The sequence below is a fragment of the Monodon monoceros genome, unplaced genomic scaffold (genome assembly GCF_005190385.1).
Source record: "Monodon monoceros isolate NGI ecotype Baffin Bay Population unplaced genomic scaffold, NGI_Narwhal_1 Super_Scaffold_19, whole genome shotgun sequence".
NCBI lineage: Eukaryota > Metazoa > Chordata > Mammalia > Artiodactyla > Monodontidae > Monodon > Monodon monoceros.
Window position 1 is genome coordinate 51,328,975 of NW_021703775.1, and position 21,384 is coordinate 51,350,358.

The 21,384-nt window shown below is 36.3% G+C and overlaps 1 protein-coding gene across 3 annotated transcripts in view; it reads left to right on the top strand.

Moving 5' to 3' along the window:
- Positions 1-21,384, top strand: part of SRBD1 (S1 RNA binding domain 1) — a 227,307-nt gene that overhangs the window by 34,985 nt on the left and 170,938 nt on the right. For all 3 annotated transcript variants that reach the window (XM_029232198.1, XM_029232199.1, XM_029232200.1), the window contains exons 10-12: positions 11,115-11,218; positions 15,201-15,308; positions 18,789-18,946. In XM_029232198.1, coding sequence (XP_029088031.1) covers positions 11,115-11,218; positions 15,201-15,308; positions 18,789-18,946 — 370 coding nt within the window. The remainder of the gene's footprint in view (positions 1-11,114; positions 11,219-15,200; positions 15,309-18,788; positions 18,947-21,384) is intronic.

The following is a 21,384-nucleotide window of genomic DNA, read 5'->3' on the forward strand; positions in this document are numbered from 1 at the left end:
TAAGTTTTTGATTAGATTCCAGAGTTCTGAAAAAGTAGAATCTGGCAGTTTTTGCCAGTTTGTTGCTTTTGTAGAGGTTTGGAGTTTTGTAATTCCCTACTCCACCACTTTGGTGATGTCACACCTAACAACATCTTTAAAGTGTGGTGTGTATTCCCCTGTTCTATTCCAAAACCAGCATGTGGCCTTAACCTTATGAACTATCCTTCTTTATCTTGTTTAATGGTTTTTAGCTTGAAGTCTACTTTGGTATCAGGATTGCAACCTGTATTTTCTTAATGGAAATTGATTTCACCTTTGTTTTACTCTTAGCCCTACAATTATATGAAATGCTTGCCCTTAGTCCTTTTGCCAAAATTTTCCAGCCTTCTTTTAAGCTGATTGAAGCTTATTCTCTAGTCTAGTATGTAGTTGGCAAAGTTTTTCTGTAAAGGATCAGAGAGAAAATATTTTAGACTTTGTGAGCTAGATGCCTCTTCCTGCAGCTACACAACTGCCATTGCAGCACGAAAGCAGTCACAGCTAATACATAAATGAATGAGCATGGTTGTGTTTTACTAAAATTTTATTTATGAAAACAGATGTTAGACTGGATTTGGTCCATGGGCCATAGTTTGCTGGCCTCTGTTCTTGTATATTTCTAAAGAAGATTTTATGTGTACAGTACAGGTGTGCCTTATTCCGTAGTGCTTTTTGCTTTATTGTGCTTTGCAGATACTGTGTGTTTTACAGATTGAAGGTTTGTGGCAACTGTGTTTCATACAAGTCTGTTGGCACCATTTTCCAACAGCATTTGCTGACTTTGTGTCTCTTGTGTCACATTTTGGTAATTCTCTCAATATTTCAGAATTTTCCATTATTATTATATTTGTTCTGGTGATCTGTGATCAGTGATCTTTGACGTTACTGTTGTAATTGTTTTGAGGTGCCATGACTGCACCCATATAAGACAGCAAACTTAATTGATAAGTATTATGTGTGTTCTGATTGCTCCACGGACCAGCTGTTCCCTCCGTCTCTATCCTCCTTGGGCCTCCCTATTCCCTGAGACACAATAATATTGACATTAGGCCATTTAATAACCCAACAGTGGCCACTAAGTGTTCAGTGAAAGGAAGGAGTTGCACATCTCTCACTTTAAATCAAAAGCTAGAAATGATTAAGCTTAGTGAGGAAGATATGTCAAAAGCCAAGATAGGCTGCAATCTAGGCCTCTTGTGCCAAATATGTAGCCAAGTTGTGAATACAAAGGATAAGTTCTTGAAGGAAACTAAAACTGCTACTCAAGTGAACACACAAATGATAAGAAAGTGAAACAGCCTTATTGCTGATATGGAGAAAGTTTCAGTGGTCTGGATAGAAGATCAAATCAGCTGTAACACTCCCTTAAGCCAAAGCCTAATCCATAGCATGGCCCATAGCTGCAGAAGAAAAGTTTGAAGTTAGCAAAGGTTGTTCGTGAGGTTTAAGGAAAGAAGCCATCTCCATAACATAAAAGTACAAGGTGAGGGACTTCCCTTGTGGCACAGTGGTTAAGAATCCGCCTGCCAATGCAGGGGACATGGGTTTGAGCCCTGGTCCGGGAAGATCCCACATGCCGCAGAGCAACTAAGCCTGTGCGCCACAACTACTGAGCCTGTGCTCTAGAGCCCATGAGCCACAACTGCTGAAGCCCGCGTGCCTAGAGCCTGTGCTCCGCAACAAGATAAGCCTCCGCAACAAGAGAAGCCCGCGCACTGCCACGAAGAGTAGCCCCCACTCGCCGCAACTAGAGAAAGCCCACACGCAACAATGGAGACCCAACGCAGCCCTAAGTAAGTAAGTAAGTAAATAAATATTTATTTAAAAAAAGAGAAAAGTACAAGGTGAAGCAGCAAGTGCTGATGTAGAAGCTGCAGTAAGTTATGCAGAAGGTCTAACTAAGATAATTAATGAAGGTAGCTACAGTAAACGACAGATTTCCATTATAAACGAAACAGCCTTATACTTGAAGAAGATGCCATCTAGGACTTTCATAGCTAGAGAGGAGTTAAAATGCCTAGCTTCAAGGCTTCAAAGCTTCAAAGGATAGGGTCTTTCTTGTTAGGGACTAATGCAGCTGGTGACTTGAAATTGAAGCCAATGCTCATTTACCAGTGCTCTATAAATGGAACAACAAAGCCTGGATAACAGCACATCTGTTTACAACATGGTTTGCTAAATATTTTAAGCCCACAGTTGAGACCTACTGCTCAGGAAAAAAGATTCCTTTCAAAATATTACTGCTCATTCACAATATACCTGATCACCCAAGAGCTCTGATGGAGATGTACAATGAGATTAATGTTGTATTCATGCCTGCTAACACAACATCCATTCTGCAGCCCATGGGTCAGGGAGTCATTTCAACTTTCAAGTCTTATTATTTAAGGAATGCATTTCATAAGGCTATAGCTGCCATAGATAATGATTCCTCTGATGGATTTGGGCAAAGTAAATTGAAAACCTCTAGAAGGAATTCACCACTCTAGATGCCATTAAGACCACTTGTGATTCGTGGGAAGAGATATAATATCAATATTAATAGGAGTTTGGAAGAAATTGATTCTAATCCTTATGGGTGACTTTTAAGGGTTCCAGACTTCAGTAAAGGAAGTAACTGCAGCTGTGATGGAAATAGCAAGAGAACTAGAATTAGAACTGGTGCCTGAAGATGTGAAAGAATTGCTGAAATCTCATGACTAAACTTTAATTGATGAGGAGTTACTTCTTATGGATGAGCAAAGAAAGAGGTTTTGTGAGATGGGATCTGCTCCTGGTGAAGATTGTTCAAATGACAACAAGTGATTTAGAGTGTTACATCAACTTAGTTGATAAAGCAATGTCAGGGTTTGAGAGGATTGACTCCAGGTTTGAAAGGAGTTCTACTGTGAGTAAAATGCTATCAGCATTGCATGTTACAGAGAAATTGTTCCTGAAAGGAAGAGTCAGTCGATGCGGCAAACTTCATTGTCGTCTTCTTTTAAGAAATTGCCACGGCCACCCCAGCCCTCAGCAGCCACCACCCCATCAGATAGCAGCCGTCAACACGGAGGCAGGACCCTCCACCAGCAAAAAGGTTATGGCTTGCTGAAGGTTCAGATCATGACTATGATTTTTTAGCATTAAAGTATTTTTTAATTTTAATTTTTAAAATTTATTTTTAATTTTTATTGAAGTATAGTTTATGTACAATATTATATAAATTATAGGTTACAATATAGCGATTCACAATTTTTGAAGGTTATACTCCATTTGTAGTCATTATAAAATATTTGCTACGTTCCCTGTGTTGTACAATATATCCTTGTAGCTTATTTTATACATAATATTAATAGTTTGTATCTCTTAATACCCTTACCCTATCTTTGCCCCTCCTTTCCCTCTCCCCACTGGTACTCTAGTTCTCTGTATCTGTGAGTCTGTTTTTTGCTATATTCACTAGTTTGTTTTATTTTTTATATTCCATATAAAAGTGATATCATACAGTATTTGTCTTTCTCTTTCTGACTTATTTTACTTAGCATAGTACTCTCCAAGTCCATCCATGTTGTTGCAAATGGCAAAATTTTGTTCTTTTTTATGGCTGAGTAGTACTCCACAGTGTGTATCTATATCTATCTATCTGTCACATCTTCTTTATCCATTCTTCTGTTGATGGACACTTAGGTTGCTTCCATATCTTGTCAATTGTAAATAATACTGCTATGAACATTGGGGTGCATTTATCTTTTCAAATTAGTGTTTTTGTTTTGGGTGTATACCCAAGAGTGGAATCCTGGGCCATATGGTAGTTCTAGTTTTAGGTTTTGTTTTGTTTTGTTTTTTAATTTATTTATTTATTTATTTATTTTTGGCTCTGTTGGGTCTTTGTTGCTGAGCATGGGCTTTCTTTAGTTGCAGTGAGCAGGGGCTACTCTTCGTTGTGTTGCGCAGCCTTCTCATTGCAGTGGCTTCTCTTGTTGCGGAGCACAGGCTCTAGGTATGCAGGCTTTAGTAGTTGTGGTGCATTGGCTTCAGTAGTTGTGGCAAGCAGGTTCAGTAGTTGTGGCTTGCGGACTCTAGAGGGCAGGCTCAGTAGTTGTGGCGCACGGGCTTAGTTGCTCTGTGACATGTGGGATCTTCCCAGACCAGGGCTCAAACCCATGTCCCCTGTATTGGCAGGCGGATTCGTAACCACTGTGCCACCAGGGAAGCCCTAGTTTTAGTTTTTTGAGGAACTTCCAAACTGTTTTCCACAGTGGCTGCACCAATTTACATTCCCAGCAACAATGTACAGGGTACCCTTTTCTCCACATCCTTTCCAACATTTGTTATTTGTGTTCTCTTTGATGATAGCCACTTTTAAATTAAGGTATGTACATCTTTTTTTTTAGACATAATGTTATTGCACACCTAGACTAAAGTATAGTGTAACATAATCTTTATATGCACTGGGAAACCAAAAAATGTGTATGACTTGCTTTATTGTGATGTTGTTTTATTGTAGTAGTCTGGAACTGAACCTGTAATATCTCCGAGATATGCCTGTAATTCTGAGTTTTTACACAGTCACAATTGTTTCCTATGTCCTTGATACTTGAAGGATAGCTTAGCTCAGTAAATATATATATTTTTAATAATCCAATGATTTTTTAAAAATTTATTTTATTTTTGGCTACGTTGGGTCTTCGTTGCTGCACGTGGGCTTTCTCTAGTTGTGGCAAGCGGGGCTACTCTTCATTGCGGTGCATGGGCTTCTCATTGCGGTGGCTTCTCTTGTTGCGGAGCACAGGCTCTAGGTGCATGGGCTTCGGTAGTTGTGGCTCACGGGCTCTAGAGCACAGGCTCAGTAGTTGTGGCGCATGGGCTTAGTTGTTCTGCGGCATGTGGGATATTCCCGGACCAGGGCTCAAACCCGTGTCCCCTGCATTGGCAGGCAGATTCTTAACTACTGCGCCACTAAGGAAGCCCAGTATAATACTTTTTGTTTGCACTTTCTTTCCTTAAGTTTGTCAAACGTGTTGCTCTGTTGTTGTCTTACTTTGCAAGTTTTTTTTTGTTTGCTTGTTTTTGAAATCAGATGCCAATCTAATTCTCTGTTTCTTAGAAATGCTGAATATGTGGGTCCTGTGTTGTTTTATTTATTCACTTTATTGGTTTTATAGGAGTATGAGGGGGGGATTTAGAATGAGGGGCCTGCCAGTGTTCTTTAAACCTGAAATTCCTCAATGAATCATTTTTTAGATTTATTTTTTCTTCCTTTCTGAATTTTACTGTTATAAGGAGAAGATAATGAAAAAGACGAGAATGTGTCACTTTTCACTGATAATGTTTTGTTATCTTCCTTAAAAATGTAATTTAAAAAACTTACGGTGGTATAGATATGAAAAGGTATGTTATTATTCTCTGTGTGTGTGTGCGTGTGTAACATAACATGAAGAGTCTTCAGTTACGCTACAAATACTTCTTGAACACTTATTATGTATTGGTGCCTACTTGGGGTATGTAGATGACATGGTCCCTGCTGTTGAACTTTTGAAGTGTTTCTCTATTATATCTAAGTTGTTCTTTTTACTTTTGTGTACACGGTATCATATGGGGTGAAATGAATACTTTTGATAATTGGAAAAATTGTTAGAGTGAAATTTTACTTACCTAGCTATTGTCTACTGATAGAGCCTAATGAAAAAGAATTTTTAATGAAACCAGTGACTAAAATACTAAAATTCCTTTTGCAGAAATGATTTTGCTGCTGGATTTTATCTCCCTTTATTTGATTTAATTTTATTGCAACTTTGGAAAAATATGAATACTTTTATTCTATTAAAACTTAGTCTTTCTAGTATTTGCTTGAAAACATTTTGGTCTCTGCATTTTAACTAACGTGCTTAGCACATGTGGCATTCTGAGTTAGTGGTTGAATCTAAGTTTGTGACTAACACAGGCTTCTAAGTGTGACAGTCTTAAGACCTGAGAAAGTAGAACATTTTGGGAATATCAGTTTTGAAAAACGGACCTGTGTTTTGAGAAGAACTTTCTAGTTATCTTGCAGGCTAGAGTGATGATATACTAGCTCACAAAGATGGATTTTTAATCCCTGTAGTGCTAAGGCCTCATGTCCCTGACTCCAGGCTCTGTTTTTCAGCTTTCACCTAGATAGCCCAGCATACAGCATCCCAGAATACAGAAGTGAGGGAGAATGATGACAGACAGTGGTAAAGGAACAACGGTACCTGGAACTCCTTCTCCAAATGCTGTGGGAAGAGCTGTTATAGCTGTCTACTAAATTAATTCTTCTAGCTGCATTTTGTTTTCTTTCTTCTCCACATTGGTCCTTAATGTGCTACCTTCCACTACATGAATTTGTAACTCAGCCTTCCCATTCTTTTCTGTAGCTTCTTTCACTGATGTCTCACTTTCTTTGTCTTTTAAAATACCTGTTTCACATTCAGTGCTGCCATCTACAGTAATTCTGCTTTAACTCTGTATTTACTTTCAACCTCAGTTTTTGCCCCAAGCTCTTTTTCTGCTACTCCACTCCCTTTTATACCATGGATCTTCTATGTTAAGATTTTTTAAAGTTTGACCTATGACTTTACTAGGTATAGTGGAAAAAAAAGCACCCTCCAATAATATATTTTGATATAATAGTGTATTTATATTTTTATTTATTTGGGTTTTTTGTTTTTTGTGTTTTTTTTTTTTGGCCGCATTGAGTCTTCGTTGCTGCGCGTGGGCTTTCCCTAATTGCGGCGAGCGGGGGCTACTCTTTGTTGTGGTGTGTGGGCTTCTCATTGCAGTGGCTTCTCTTGTTATGGAGCACGAACTCTAGGCGCACGGGCTTCAGTAGTTGTGGCACGCGGGCTCAGTAGTTGTGGCGCACGGGCTTAGTTGCTCCACGGCATGTGGGATCTTCCCGGATCAGGGATCAAACCCATGTCCCCTGCATTGGCAGGCGGATTCTTAACCACTGCGCCACCAGGGAAGTCCCTAATAGTGTATTTATATAAATCTGAATTAAATAACTCTTTTTCCCCTATAATATTGTATTCTGCATGAATGAATTTATTACTGATAAATTCTTGGATGAAGAGCTTTTATTTACTGTTCAGTGTTCCTTTCAGTATTTCAGAGAGCTGGCAGACATTGAAGATTTTGTCCAGCCCAAACTAAAGTTTATTTTGTATTAAAAGTTTATTTTTAACTGATTATTTTATTTCTGCCAATGTTTACCTTAGAAATTTCTCAAATATATTTAAAGAATTTTTTTAAAGTATCTGTAATTTTAAAAAATTAATTAATTAATTAATTAATTTATGGCTGTGTTGGGTCTTCGTTTCTGTGCGAGGGCTTTCTCTAGTTGCGGCAAGCGGGGGCCACTCTTCATCGCGGTGCGCGGGCCTCTCACTGTCACGGCCTCTCTTGTTGCGGAGCACAGGCTCCAGACATGCAGGCTCAGTAGTTGTGGCTCACGGGCCTAGTTGCTCTGTGGCATGTGGGATCTTCCCAGACCAGGGCTCGAACCCGTGTCCCCTGCACTGGCAGGCAGATTCTCAACCACTGCACCACCAGGGAAGCACCAGTATCTGTAATTTTTTAAACTTTGAGTATTTGTTCTATATTTAACATTTTACTTGAAAATACCTTTAGAATTTATATAAATTAAGGTTGCTGTTTTCCAGAGTGGCTATACCATTATACCTTCCCACCAGCAGTTTATGAGAGTTCTGTTTCTTTACATCTTCACCAATACTTATTGTCTATCTTTTTTTTTTAATATAAATTTTATTTTATTTATTTTATTTTTGGCTGCATTGGGTCTTCGTTGCTGCACGTGGGCTTTAGTTGCAGCGAGCGGGGGCTACTCTTCATTGTGGTGTGCAGGCTTCTCATTGCAGTGGCTTCTTTTTGTTGTGGAGCACAAGCTCTAGGCGCGCAAGCTTCAGTAGTTGTGGCACTTGGGGTCCGTAGTTGTGGCTTGCGGGCTCCGTAGTTGTGGCTTGCAGGCCCTAGAGCGCAGGCTCAGTAGTTGTGGCATACAGGCTTAGTTGCTCCGTGGCATGTGGGATCCTCCTAGACCAGGACTTGAACCCGTGTCCCCTGCATTGGCAGGTGGATTCTTAACCACTGCACTATGAGAGAAGTCCCTGTCTGTCTTTTTGATTATGGCTATTTTAGTATGAACTGATTTCTCATTATGGTTTTGGTTTGCACTTCTCTTCTAACTAATGATGTTGAGCATCTTTTCATGTACTTATTGAATATTTCTATATTATCTTTGCAAAAAATGTCTCTTTAGACCTTTTGCACATTTTTGTTAGGTTGTGTCTTTTTATTGTTGAGTTATAAGAGATATTTGTATGTTCTAGATATAAGTCCTGTATGTAATACATGATTTGCAAAACTTTTCTCCTGTGCTAAGTGTTTTCTTTTCAATTTTTTGATAGTATCCTTTGAGATATAAAAATTATAATTTTGTTGAAATCCAGTCTATTTATTTTTTTCTTGTGTTGATTATGCATGTGGTGTTTTACCTAAGGCCTTATGTAACTCAAGGTCATGAAGATTTTCTCAAGTATTTTCTTCTAAGCATTTTATAGGTTTGGTTTTTATATTAAGGTCTATGATCAGTTTTGAGCTAATTTTTGTGTATGGTGTGAAGAAGCTGTCCAACTTTATACTTTTGAATTTGGCCATCAGTTGTCCCAGCATCACTTGTTGTAAAGACTGTATTTTCCGCATTTAATTGTCTTAGCACCCTTGTTGACATTCACTTGATGGTAGATGTATAGATTTATTTCTGGACTCTGAATTCTATTCCATTCATCTGTATGTTTATCTCTAATGCTAGTACCACACTGTCTTGATTACTGTAGTTTTGTAGTAAGTTTTGAAATTGAGAAGTGGGAGTCCTCCAAGTTTGTTCTTTTTTTACAAAATAGACTTGGTTATTCTGGGTCCCTTGCATTTCTATATTAATCTTAGAATTAGTTTGTCAATTTCTGCAGAGAAGCTAGCTGGGATTTGATAGGGATCACATTGAATTTATGAAGTAATTTGGGGATTAGTGCCATTTAGCAATATTAAGCCTTTTGATCCATGGACCTGGGATGTCTTTCCATTTATTTAGGTCTTCTTCAGTTTTTTTGAAAAACAATATTTTATAGTTCTCAGTGTATAATTTTGAACTTCTTTTGTTAAATTTATTGGAAAGTATTTTATTTGTGCTGGTGGTATGGTAAATGGAATTAAAAAAAATTATTTTTAGGGTGTTTATTGCTAGTGTGTAGAAATTGATTATCCTGCAACCTTGCTGAACTCTATTAGTTCTAATAGTTTTATAGTGGTTTCCTTAGGATTTTCTGTATACAGATCATAGTATCTGCAAATAGAGATAGTTTTAACTTCTTTCTTTTCAATCTAGAGGCCTTTTATTTCTTTTTCTTGCCTAATTTCCCTAGATAGAACCTCCAGTACAATGTTGAATAGAAGTCCAAGAGGACACACCCTTGTAATCTTAGAGGGAAGGCATCCAGTCTTTCACTATTAAACATTATGTTATCTGTGGAGTTTTTGTATGTGCCCTTTATCATGTTGAAGAATTTGCTTTCTCTTCCTAGTTTCTTGAGTATTTTTATCATGAACAACTGCTGGAATTTTCTCAAATATTCTTTCTGCATCTATTGAAATGATCATGTAATTTTTGTTTTTATTCTATAGTTATGATGTATTACATTACTTCTTTTTTGGATGTTAAACCAACCTTGCTTTTCTGGAATAAATCCCTTTTGATCCTTGTGTATAATCCTTCTTATATGTTTCTGGGTTTAGTTTACTAGTATTTTATTGAGAAATTTTACATCTATATTCATAAGAGGCAATGGTCTTTACTTTTCTCTTGCAGTGTTCTTGCAAGAACAGGGTAAATAGAGTCAGGAAGTTTTCTCTTTTGTTGTATTTTTGGAAGAGTTTGTGAAGAATTCCTATTAATTCTTTTTTAAATGTTTGGTAGAATTCAGCAGTGAAGCCATATGAGCCTGGGTATTTCCTTGTGGGAAATTTTAAAATTACTAATTCTATCTCTTGTTATAGATAATTTTGAATTTTCTATTTCTTTTTTATTCTAGTTTAGAAGTTTGTGTCTTTTTAGGAATTTGTTCATTTTGTTTAAGTGATCTAATTTGGCATACAGTTGTTCATAGTATTCTCTTATGATCCTTTTTATTTCTATAACATTCATATTAAGGGCCCCTCTTTCATTCCTGATTTTGATAATTGGAATGTCTCCCTTTTTTCTTTGGTCACTCTAGTGAAAGGTTTGTCAATTTTGTTGGTATTTTCCAAGAACCAACTTTTGGTTTTGTTGATATTTTTTTGTTGTTTTTCTGTTCTCCATTTTATTAATTTTCCCTCTGTTCTTTATTATTTCCTTTCTTCTTCTTGCTTTAGGTTTGTTTGCTTTTCTTTAAGGAGTGTTTTTAATGTGTTTTAAAACAATTGTTCTTTTAATATATTAATTAAAAGCAGAGACAGGTCGATCTGCATTTAAATTCCTCCTTTGCTACTTGCTAGCTTTGTGATTTAGGACAAGTTAGTCTTAGAAAAATTATCATGCAAGAGTAAGATGTTAATACATACATCACTGGTGGCTTTGAAGATAAATGAGTTAATGTATTTAAAGTGCTTAGATGGGCCTGACAATTAGTAAGTGCTCAATAAATGGTAACAGTAGTTATTAAATATTCCACTTAGAAATTTCCATGTTTGTATTTATCTTAGTAATGTTTTTTCACAAATATAAAAAGTATATCCTTCTAACTCTAGATGATCAAAAACTTTCAATTAGCAGGATCTGAAATGAGATTTTTAGATCAACACTGTCTCTTCCTCTGAATATTATAGGCTTTGTACCTGTATTTTATTTTGAAAATACTTGAAAAAAATATATAGAAATGATTATTTTTGAATACATTCTTGGTAAATAAATGAATACAAAATTGATATAGCTCTAGGCTGGATAACCACCCAGTTTGTTTCACAAATATTGACTGGTTAAATTGATCATTTATATATTTTGTGGATCATCAGTCTTTGCCATATATGTTTGCACTCAGATTCTGGCAATTAACCGTGGAGAAAATTTGAAGATACTGACGGTCAAGGTTAACATTTCTGATGGAGTGAAGAATGAGTTCTGTAGGTGGTGCATCCAAAACAGGTCTGTTTATAGATTTTTACAGAATATTCTTTTTTTCATTTTTAAAATGCTATATTGAGATCTATATGTACTGATAATGGAAAGATATCCATTGTGTTAAAAAAAACAAAAACAGTGACAGGCAATGGATATAGTGTCTTGTAGTGAAGTGGATGGACCTAGAGTCTGTCATATAGAGTGAAGTAAGTCAGAAAGAGAAAAACAAATACCGTATGCTAACACATATGTATGGAATCTAAAAAAAAAAAGGTTCTAACGAACCTAGGGGCAGAACAGGAATAAAGACACAGACAGAGAATGGACTTGAGGACACGGAGAGGGGAAGGGGAAGCTGGGACGAAGTGAGAGAGTGGCATGGACATATATACACTACCAAATGTAAAATAGATAGCTAGTGGGAAGCAGCCTCATAGCACAGGGAGCTCAGCTCCGTGATTTGTGACCACCTAGAGGGGTGGGATAGGGAGGGTGGGAGGGAGACGCAAGAGGGAAGAGATATGGGGATATATGTATATGTATAGCTGATTCACTTTGTTATAAAGCAGAAACTAACACACCACTGTAAAGCAATTATACTCCAGTAAAGATGTTAAAAAAAATTTTTTTAATTTAAAAAGTACATATGTTGTGTATGTTTAAATAGGAAATATCTGGGAAGTACATAAGAATTATTAATAGTGATTATTTCTACGGAGAGAGACTTTTACTGTAATCCTGTACCATATGAATCTTTTATAAAGAGTATATTTTCTTTTATGAAAAATGAATTAACAGAAACATACTGTATATAGTATATCTGAAATGTTTTGTTTATTAAGGATAATTGAATCAAAAATTTAATTTATCAGATGTTATATGAATAGCAAGTGAATGACTGAGGCTGGCTACTAGCTTTTTTTCTTTTTTAAAACTAGCTTTTAGTGCCAGTGCATAGGATAGTCTTGTAAATTATTCTGTCCCCAAATGTCTGTCATATCACTTTGAGAAAATGCTACACTAAATGGTGCTGCTTTTTCCTTGTGGTAGATTTAAGGGGAACTATATCCTGTATCCATTTTTATTTTAAATGTGGGAAAATGAAAGCTAGATGGAGAGAGCCTATCTTTATCTATAGATACCAAATGTGGGGGAATATATTTCTTTGCCAAAGTGGAGAATATTTCTTTGTCTGTAATGGGTGAATAAAGCATGTCTCTGTCAAAAACATACGTATAGGCCCTGGGTCTTATTCATTTGTTTACAGTACTTTCCTGACCCCCTGTAGGTATTTGAGTTTGTGACCTCTGTCTTAATTTGTATGCTTCATTGTGCACATCTTACATAGCATGTATTTTGTATTGTGAAATTTAGTTAAAGTGAGGTCCTTCTTAGTTTTATTCAGCAGTGTTTAACTATTGAATTAGAGGAAGAATCAAGTTTTACAGTGATACCCTGTAAGGGAAACCCATTGTATTTCCTTTAAGTTTAGAAGTAATAAGGTCTGTGGCTTCGCTATACTGTTTCAGGTCCTTTCGAGTGCTAAATGAATAGATCACAGGAAGCCAGTCAAGAGATAGAAATTGCTGTGGGGTGAGGAAGAAAAAGGAGTTTCTGTAATGCAGGAAGTGAGTATAGCTGGGTCTGTGGTCTAAAGGTCACTGTGAATAAGTATAATTGAGGCGTCCTTAGTTATAAAATAGACCTACAGCACTCTGTTCCAGGGAGGTGAGCAGTCACGCCACAGGAGAACCTTGAGGTTTAAGGAAGGCTACTGGGGCTTCCAGAGAAATTGGGTATCTAATGTTAAAGATTTCCATTTTTTTCCTACAAGCAATGTGGAAACCTTGGTTTGGCTTTAAAGGGAATGACCCCCCAGCAGACATCAGATAGATTCATTATAAGAATCATTCCTTTAGGGCCTTCCTGCCTCTAAGGACTCTTTTCCTAGTGTATTGTCCCATGACCCAGGGCTATCTATGTTCTCTCCTAACTGGCCAAGCTCCAGAGTATGGTGATAAGAGCCTCAGTAATCTGGCTACTGCCATACTTTCTAGCCTCATCTACCCCGCAACCTGATCCTGCAGCTTTATGCCCTTGTATTACTAATCTGCTTCTAGTTACTCGAGCTTATCATGCTCTTTCATGCCTCTAAGCTTTTACATATGGTATGGTTTCTTCCCAGAATGCTTTTATTCCTTTGTCTTACTTGGTAAACCACAATTCATTTTTTTAAAGCCGTCTCAGATGTTTCTTCTGGGATGTCTTTGTTTGACATTGAATTTCCCCAATTAATAACAACAACACAGCTATAAGTTTTATTGCACTTTGCTTTACTGTGCTTCACAGATATTGGGGTTTTTTGTTTTTTTTACAAATTGAAAGTTTGTGGCAACCCTGTGTTGAGCATATCTATTGGTACCATTTTTCCAATAGCATTAATTTTTTGGTTAAGGTATATACATTGTTTTCTAAGACATAATGGTATTACATACTTAATAGACTACATTATAGTATAACCATAACTCTTGTATGCTCTAGGAAACCAAAAACTTCATGTGACTCACTTTACTGTGATACTCACTTTATTGTGGTGGTCTGGAACCAAACCCACAGTATCTCCAAGGTATGCCTGCAACATAACAAAATAATATTAATAACTTTCTAATTCATATCCTAGTTCTCCCTACGTTTCATGACCTCAGGTATAGGTGACAGTAGGGAGAAACAAGGATTTGGATGGAAGGAAGGATGTATGACCTGCCTAAAAGCACTTTCATTCAAATTAAAAAACAAAACTATACTCAAATAATACCCTTCTATGGAAGGGATTCAATTAGTTATTATTATGTAGCCTTTGGTGTATCACATTATAAGTAAGGGAGATGACAGTGCCCCTGAAGTATATTAATGGTTTATTAGGAACCATTGATAAAATATTAATGTTTTCTATTCAAGAGCCATTGAAGGACATGGGCAGAGATGCTGTAGAAGTAGGGAACACAGAAGTGGTAGGACTGAATTTGTCCTTTTTAGCTTGTGTTTTTCTCTTACTGTTCTTTCTCCAGTTTCTACTAACAGTGGGTTCTCTGGCATTTATATTTATCAGTATGTATGCAGATACACTGCCTAGTAGAACTGTACAACCTGAGGAATAGAGTGAGTTCTACTCAAGGATGACAAGAGGCAAAGGTTAGAACAGAGTTTCTCCTTTGCTCAATCTACTTTGACTCTCAGGAAGAGATTAAGAAATGGAAAAAGAAGGACATAGTGCTTGTCTTAGCTTCGGCTGCCATAACAAAATACCATAGACTAGGTGGCTTAAACAACAGAAATTTATTTTCTCCCTGTTCTGGAGGCTGGAAGTCCAAGATCAAGGTCAGGCTGATTTGGTTTCTGGTGAGAACCCTCTTTTTGTCTTGCAGACAGCAGCCTTCTCATTATGTCCTCACCTGATGTGGGGGGAGAGAGAAGGGAGTATCTGATATTTCTTCTTTTTTTTTTTTTTTTGATATTTCTTCTTTTAAGGGCACTCACTGATCCTCTCATGGGGGCCCTACCCTCATGACCTCATCTAAACCTAATTACCTGCCAAAGGCCCCATCTCCAAATATCATCCGATTTGAGGGTTAGGGCTTCAACATACTAATTTTAGGGGACATAATTCAGTCTATAGCAGTGGTTCAGTAATTTTTTGGTGACTTTCTCATATCTTAAAATTTTTTACCATTATTAATAATGCCTTGGGGACTCTCCCCAGAATAGGAAAGTTTTTTCCTCCCTTAAGTTTTATGTGTTACCATGGTTACCAGGTTTTTAAAAATAAGAACTCCAGATGTCATAGTAATAATTTTCAGACATCACTGTCTCTCCTTACAGATTATGTTACTTTGGATTCAATAAAGTTTCTTCTCCCCTTTTCCACTTCCTCTCTGCTCTTCCAGGAGCCCTTTTATGGCCTTATTATTGTTACATCAGTTTTAGTATAGGCTTTTCTTTTTTGCAGGTGGAGACCACGTGGCTTTGCAAGGCCAGAGTTAATGAAGATCTTATACAACTCACTGGATGATTCCTTTAAACGCCTTATTTATCCTCTCCTTTGTAGAGAGTTCAGGTATGCATCTTGTCTTATTTAACTTTCTGGACTGTTTACTTTTATGTATGGTAATAGGCCCATTAAAGCGTGTAGTAAATATTTGTTGATCCATTAACCAATCAAAAGAACTGAGTCATAATCACAAAGTCTTAAATTTAAGCATAGATTTCAATCTGTAGAGGCATTCACATGCATAGATCACAAAACACAGCTCTTAATTACGGTATACTTTTCAAATCTTGACCACTTAATGTGTACCCCGTCCAGTTCTGCAATACTAGTCTTGCAATTTGACAACCAAGCCAAACAAATGGTTTTATTGATGAGAGATTTGGCTTGGGAGAAACAAACTAAGAAGTTAATGGAGAAGTTAGTTGGCAGCAGTTTTAGAGGTAAAAGAGCCAAAAGAAGCATAAGGATATCAGGGGAGCACGTGATGAATGTATTACTATGAGAGAAAGCTAATATATATTAGCAGACGGAGTTGTTTCAATGAATAATTATCAGCAGTGATGAACAAATATTAGGAGATTATTAAGGTGACCATCTAAATGGACTAGCAGAAGAACTAAAGGTTACAAAGAACTGCAAAAGAGGTGAGGTACCGAATTGTTTTTAGGGGAGGAGGTGGACAGAAATGTTGGGAGGCAAAAACCCTCTTTCCTGCTTCCCTCTAGCCTTTGTCTTGGTAGTCAATGTTTAGACACCAGCCATGCCTTCATATATTCCTTTCTATTTGCTATAGATTTTCTTCATTCCCACTTATTTAGTGTTTCAGCAAGGGTCACCTGGAAACTATAGATTTCTGGCCATCTCTTCAGCCTCACTAGAATTTATAGCAGCCTTTATGTTTGTCTGTTTTTCTTTTACTGGACTTGGCCATTGACTTTGGAGGCATTTAGAGTAAGGAGTGAGCAGGTACTATTAAAAAGGACATATAGCTCCTTTGTCCAACCTCTTTTTTATCAAAATCATTCATTCTCTTGATTCATCCTTTTATCTTGTGTTCTCATGTCGCATATAATGTCCAGGGGTGCATTTGACATTTTTGCATATATTTGATGTGAATAGCTTTACTGCTTGTGGAATAATTTCATTGAGATTTAATGTGTGCAGTTTGCTGTGGGATTATTTAATGTATAATTCTTCTCCGACTTCCATTAGCAGTGGCAAGCAAGAGCACTTTCCTCCTCTTTTTCTAAAATGCCTGTGGTTAAAAAATATGTCTTATTTCATTCCATAAGTTGGTTTGCAGACATTGTCTACAGATGTGTCTCTTCATAGAAATACTTGTAATTACCTGAAACAGCAGTTGAGGGGGAAAACCCTCAATTGATTTATTAAAGTAATTAAATTACTTTAATTCTCTAATTAAAAAGAAATTTGTCCAAATGCAGAAAAATTGAAAGAATCAGTAGAACAAAGGAAAAAAAACCCATATAATTTCACCACGTAGAGATAGCCATTGTTAACTAGACTTTTCTCCATTCATATGTGTGTATTAAAAGAGATCAAATAGACTATATTATCTTGCAGCCATTTTATTCAGTTGACTATATAAGATTCAGAGTCTACTTCTGCATTTTTGTTTCCATGACTGTCATGATCTTTCATCCCCGTGTCATTTTTCACACATACCTCTTTCATCAAAACTACATTATCAGTATTACCAAGTGCTGTCTATTATGCCATCTTTTATTATATCTTGAATTTTGCCTCCTCTTTATCTCCGTCTTTACTAGGAGAAAGTATATCCATGGTTAGTTCAGGTTATCATCATTTCTTGTCTGAATTACTATACTAGGATCATAGATGATCTCTGTCTTGTATTTTCTAATGCATATTCCACATTGCCATCCTTAAATTCCCATCTAATTATTTCATACTCTTCTACTTAAAATCCTTCAATGGATCTTCTTTGTCTCCAGGATAAAATCCAAGCTCTTTAGAATAACCCTTTGTGGTCTGTGTTTTTCTTCCTCTGTAGCCCTTTGTCTTGGTATTTCTTTTTATTTTATCATATGAAGTTACTTCCTTTTCTATAAATAAGCCATGAGCTTTGACATCTGCTGCTTCTATTGCCCAGAGTGTTTTCTCAATGCTCTTCAGCTACTATCGCTGCCTTTGTTTGCTTAACTATTACTTATCCTTCTTGATTCACCTGAGAAGACATCTCTTAGAAAGTTATCCTAATTTAGCTATCCCTACCGTGTGTTATACTCATCTGTTTATTTTTCTGTTTCTTCCACTAGACAGTGATCTTCAGGGTAGGGATTTTTTCAGCTTTGTATCTCTTACATCAATCACAGTACTTTATATAAGATTGAGTACAAGTGCTCACTCAATAAATAAAGTTAAACGTGAAGATTTAGAAATACCTGAAATGATATCTTCATGTTGCTTGGCTGAATGCAGGGAGAATGACAGTGAAATATTAGAGAAGATGAGAGAAAAGCCATAAGAAGCTGAATTAAGCCAGGAAAACAAATGTTGGTTAGCTGTATGTGCCTTTAGATATGTAGATAATTCTACCTCAACGCTGATAGAAATGTGCCCTGAATTGCTTTTGCTCTTGTGGCCATTGGCATGCAGTTTGTTTTTAACCTGGTCTAATAGAGAAGACATACTTTTAATAAATTCTTTTGAGTTTCAGGAGATAATATGTTAATAACTCTTGTTAAATAGGCAAATGGTGTAAAACTTAGTTTCCAAATGCCTTTAAGTCCAATAGAGATATATTTTTTTATCCTAGAAAAAATTTGAAAATTAGACTTTCAATAGCTTCTCTGGATAAAATTGGGAAATTATTTATGTGAGACAGGGTTCTGGACTGGTATTAATATCTGTGGTCATGTCACATCACTGTGAGAATGACGAGGGGATAGATGTGGGGAATGGAATAAAGTGAGAAGATGGCCTTGAGATATATATAGGTGAGGGTGTAAAACTAAGCGTTGTTGGAGGAGGCTACTTATGATTCAGTAATTGACCACTAATTATGTGTTTATATTTTAATCAGCTGATAAACTTTGACATCCCATGTAATGTCCAAATCTTTATACACCCTGTCTCTCTCATATACACAGATACTTACGCATGTAGATTTCTTATATAAGGGTGAGCAGATAGAGGAGTGTAGGTATGACAAACTCAGCAGGTTTGATACCACAAAATTGTTTGAGGTATCTGCATTACTGAGCTTAGCAAAAAGAGACTCAATATAATTTTGTATGTGATTTTTTTTCTCTTAAGTTATTTTGTTATAATGAATGCTCCAATAAGGAATAATTGTGTTCTTTTGCCAGAAGAAAATTTGAATGAATGAAAACTGAATACTTTATCTTTTTTCTTCTCTTTTTCTGTTTCTAAAGATCTTAAGTTATTTTGTTATAATGAATGCTCCAATGAGGAATAATTGTGTTCTTTTTCTAGAAGAAAATTTGAATGAATGAAAACTGAATACTTTATCTTTTTTATTTTCTTTTTCTATTTCTAAAGAGCCAAACTAACATCAGATGCAGAGAAAGAATCAGTAATGATGTTTGGACGGAACCTTCGTCAGCTCCTTTTAACAAGCCCTGTCCCAGGGCGTACCTTGATGGGAGTGGATCCCGGTTATAAACACGGTTGCAAATTAGCTATAATTTCTCCTACCAGTAAGCATACCTTTCAGCATTTTATATAGAAGTTGTTTGGTTGGTCATAAATTTCACTTCATATACTTCATGAGGATTTGGAAATAATGCTAATTTTCAAGGAATGAATAGAAGATGGTTTTCTCACAAAAAGGGATATAGGAATCAGGATGAAGCTTCCTGTTGGGCCTGTTTGTTGACTCAGTCAACATTTACTATCATTTATGCCCTTTCCTAGGTCACAATGGATATATTGAGGATTAACTGGGCTCAGACTTTAATAACTCTGCTTATCCGCCATCAACTTCTGTTTATACTGACTGCATTTATATATGATACATTTTGATTCTGTGTATATTTTATTTTTGTTTTTTAAAAAATATTTATTTATTTATTTGGCTGCATTGGGTCTTAGTTGCAGCATGCAAGATCTTTTTGTTGCGGCACACGAGCTTCTCTAGTTGCTGCGCGTGGGCTTCTCTCTAGTTGTGGCACGTGGGCTCCAGAGTGCGCGGGCTTAGTAGTTGCAGCTCACAGGCTTAGTTGCCCCGTGGCATGTGGGATCTTAGTTCCCCAACCAGGGATTGAACCTGCGTCCCCTGCAATGGAAGGTGGATTCTTAACCACTGGACCACCAGGGAAGTCCTGATTCTGTGTATATTTTAAATACCACGAGACATTTTTATTGTTTTGTCCAGTCAGTATTTTTTTTCCTGTTTACTCATTTATTTGCCCTTTCTGTTATCTTCATTTCTTTCTGCATTTCTGTGTTTCCATTTGAGATCACTTTCTTTCTTCCTAAAACTCTAGTCTGTTTCTTTTTAATGTGGATCAGCTAGTGACAAATTGTCTCGTTTTTTTTGTCTGAAAGTTTCTGATTTGCCTTCGGTTTTGAAAAATATTTTTGCTGGGTGTAGAATTCAAGATTGGCAGTTATTTTCAGTGCTTTAAAGATGTCATTTCTTTCTTTCTTTCTTTTTTTTTTCCTGGCTCTTACAGTTTCTGTTGAGAAGTCAGACAAAAATCTTATTATTGCTCCTTTGAAGGTGATAATTTTTTCCTCTGCCTGCTAAGATTTTTTCTTTGCGGCTTTCAGAAGTTTTCTTATATGCTTAGCTGTTTGTGTGTGTGTTATTTATTTGTTTTGGAGGGAAGGGGACGTGAATTCTGCTTGAGGTTTGTAGACCTTCTTGCATCTCTTTCTGGAATTCTAATTATGTGTATTTTAGACCATTCAATTTCCTTTTCTATTTTCAATTCTTTTATTTTTTATTGATTATCTTTAAGTTAATTAATCCTCTACTCTGCTATGTCTAATGTGCTATTAAATCCATCCATTGAGTTATTTATTTAAGTTATGTTTTTAAGTTTTTGAATTTCCATTTGGTATTTATAAAAAATAGATTACAGTTCTGTGGTGAACTTCTTCACCTTTTAATTTTTTTGATTGTTTACATTTTTCTCATGTTTCTTTTGGTTTAAGTTTTCATTCCTAGAATAACTTTTTCTTTCATATTTAATTCATTCCTAAGTTCTTTCATCTTACTTCTGACATTTCTAATTCTGATTTATTTTATGCTCATTTTCTCTAATCTTTTTTTTTTTTGGTAGCTTGTTCTTATATATTAGGTTACAGTTTTTCCTCTGTTTTGGGGCACATCTTTCTGTAAGGACATCATACTAGTCTTTTTTATTTCCTGATTTGAAAAATAATCATTCTGTATGAAATTTGACTATGATCCTTTTCTGTTGCTTAGTTTTACATCAAATTAGTTTTTCTCAACTTTTAGGATGGAAGGCTAGCTGTATATCTCTAGAACTATCATTTCTACTTTTTCCAAACTATTGGGAAGAAAAACTTTATCTATTTGGTTAGAGAGATAACCTTATACTTTCTGAAATTTGCTTTCCTATTGCTTTCTTTCCTTTTATCTAGACTTTTTTCCCCTTTGTCCATATACTGTCCTTACCTTGCTCAATGTGAATATGATGCTCAACAGTTTTTTCTCTGTGGGGTTTTGTCTTGAAAAGAATGTTCTACTTGTTAATTTCAGGAGTTCAGAGATCAGAGTTTTCCAGTCCTTTCTGAACTTACTGTGCAACCTTTGTACTGACCTATAAATTACAGTGTGCAAAGGTCTTTTCCAGTTTTACTTTCTATTCTCAAATGGGCCAGTTTTGATTTCCAGGGAAGTACCTTCTGACATTTTGAGGCTTCCTCCAATCTCAGGTCCATGAGATACTCCATTGTTTCTCTGTGCCTCCTCCCACAGAAATGCTGATGCACATTGGTCTTGGTGGCTATTGGTGCATTGTTCCCACCTGCTCACCTTTTGCGTTTTGTGGGGATACTTTTTTTTTATAAATATAGTCATGGGCTTTTGATTTTGCTGTTCTAAGTTGCTCTTTTTTCATGCTGTGCATTTTTACAATAAACGGGAAGTATATTCTGTCAGTGT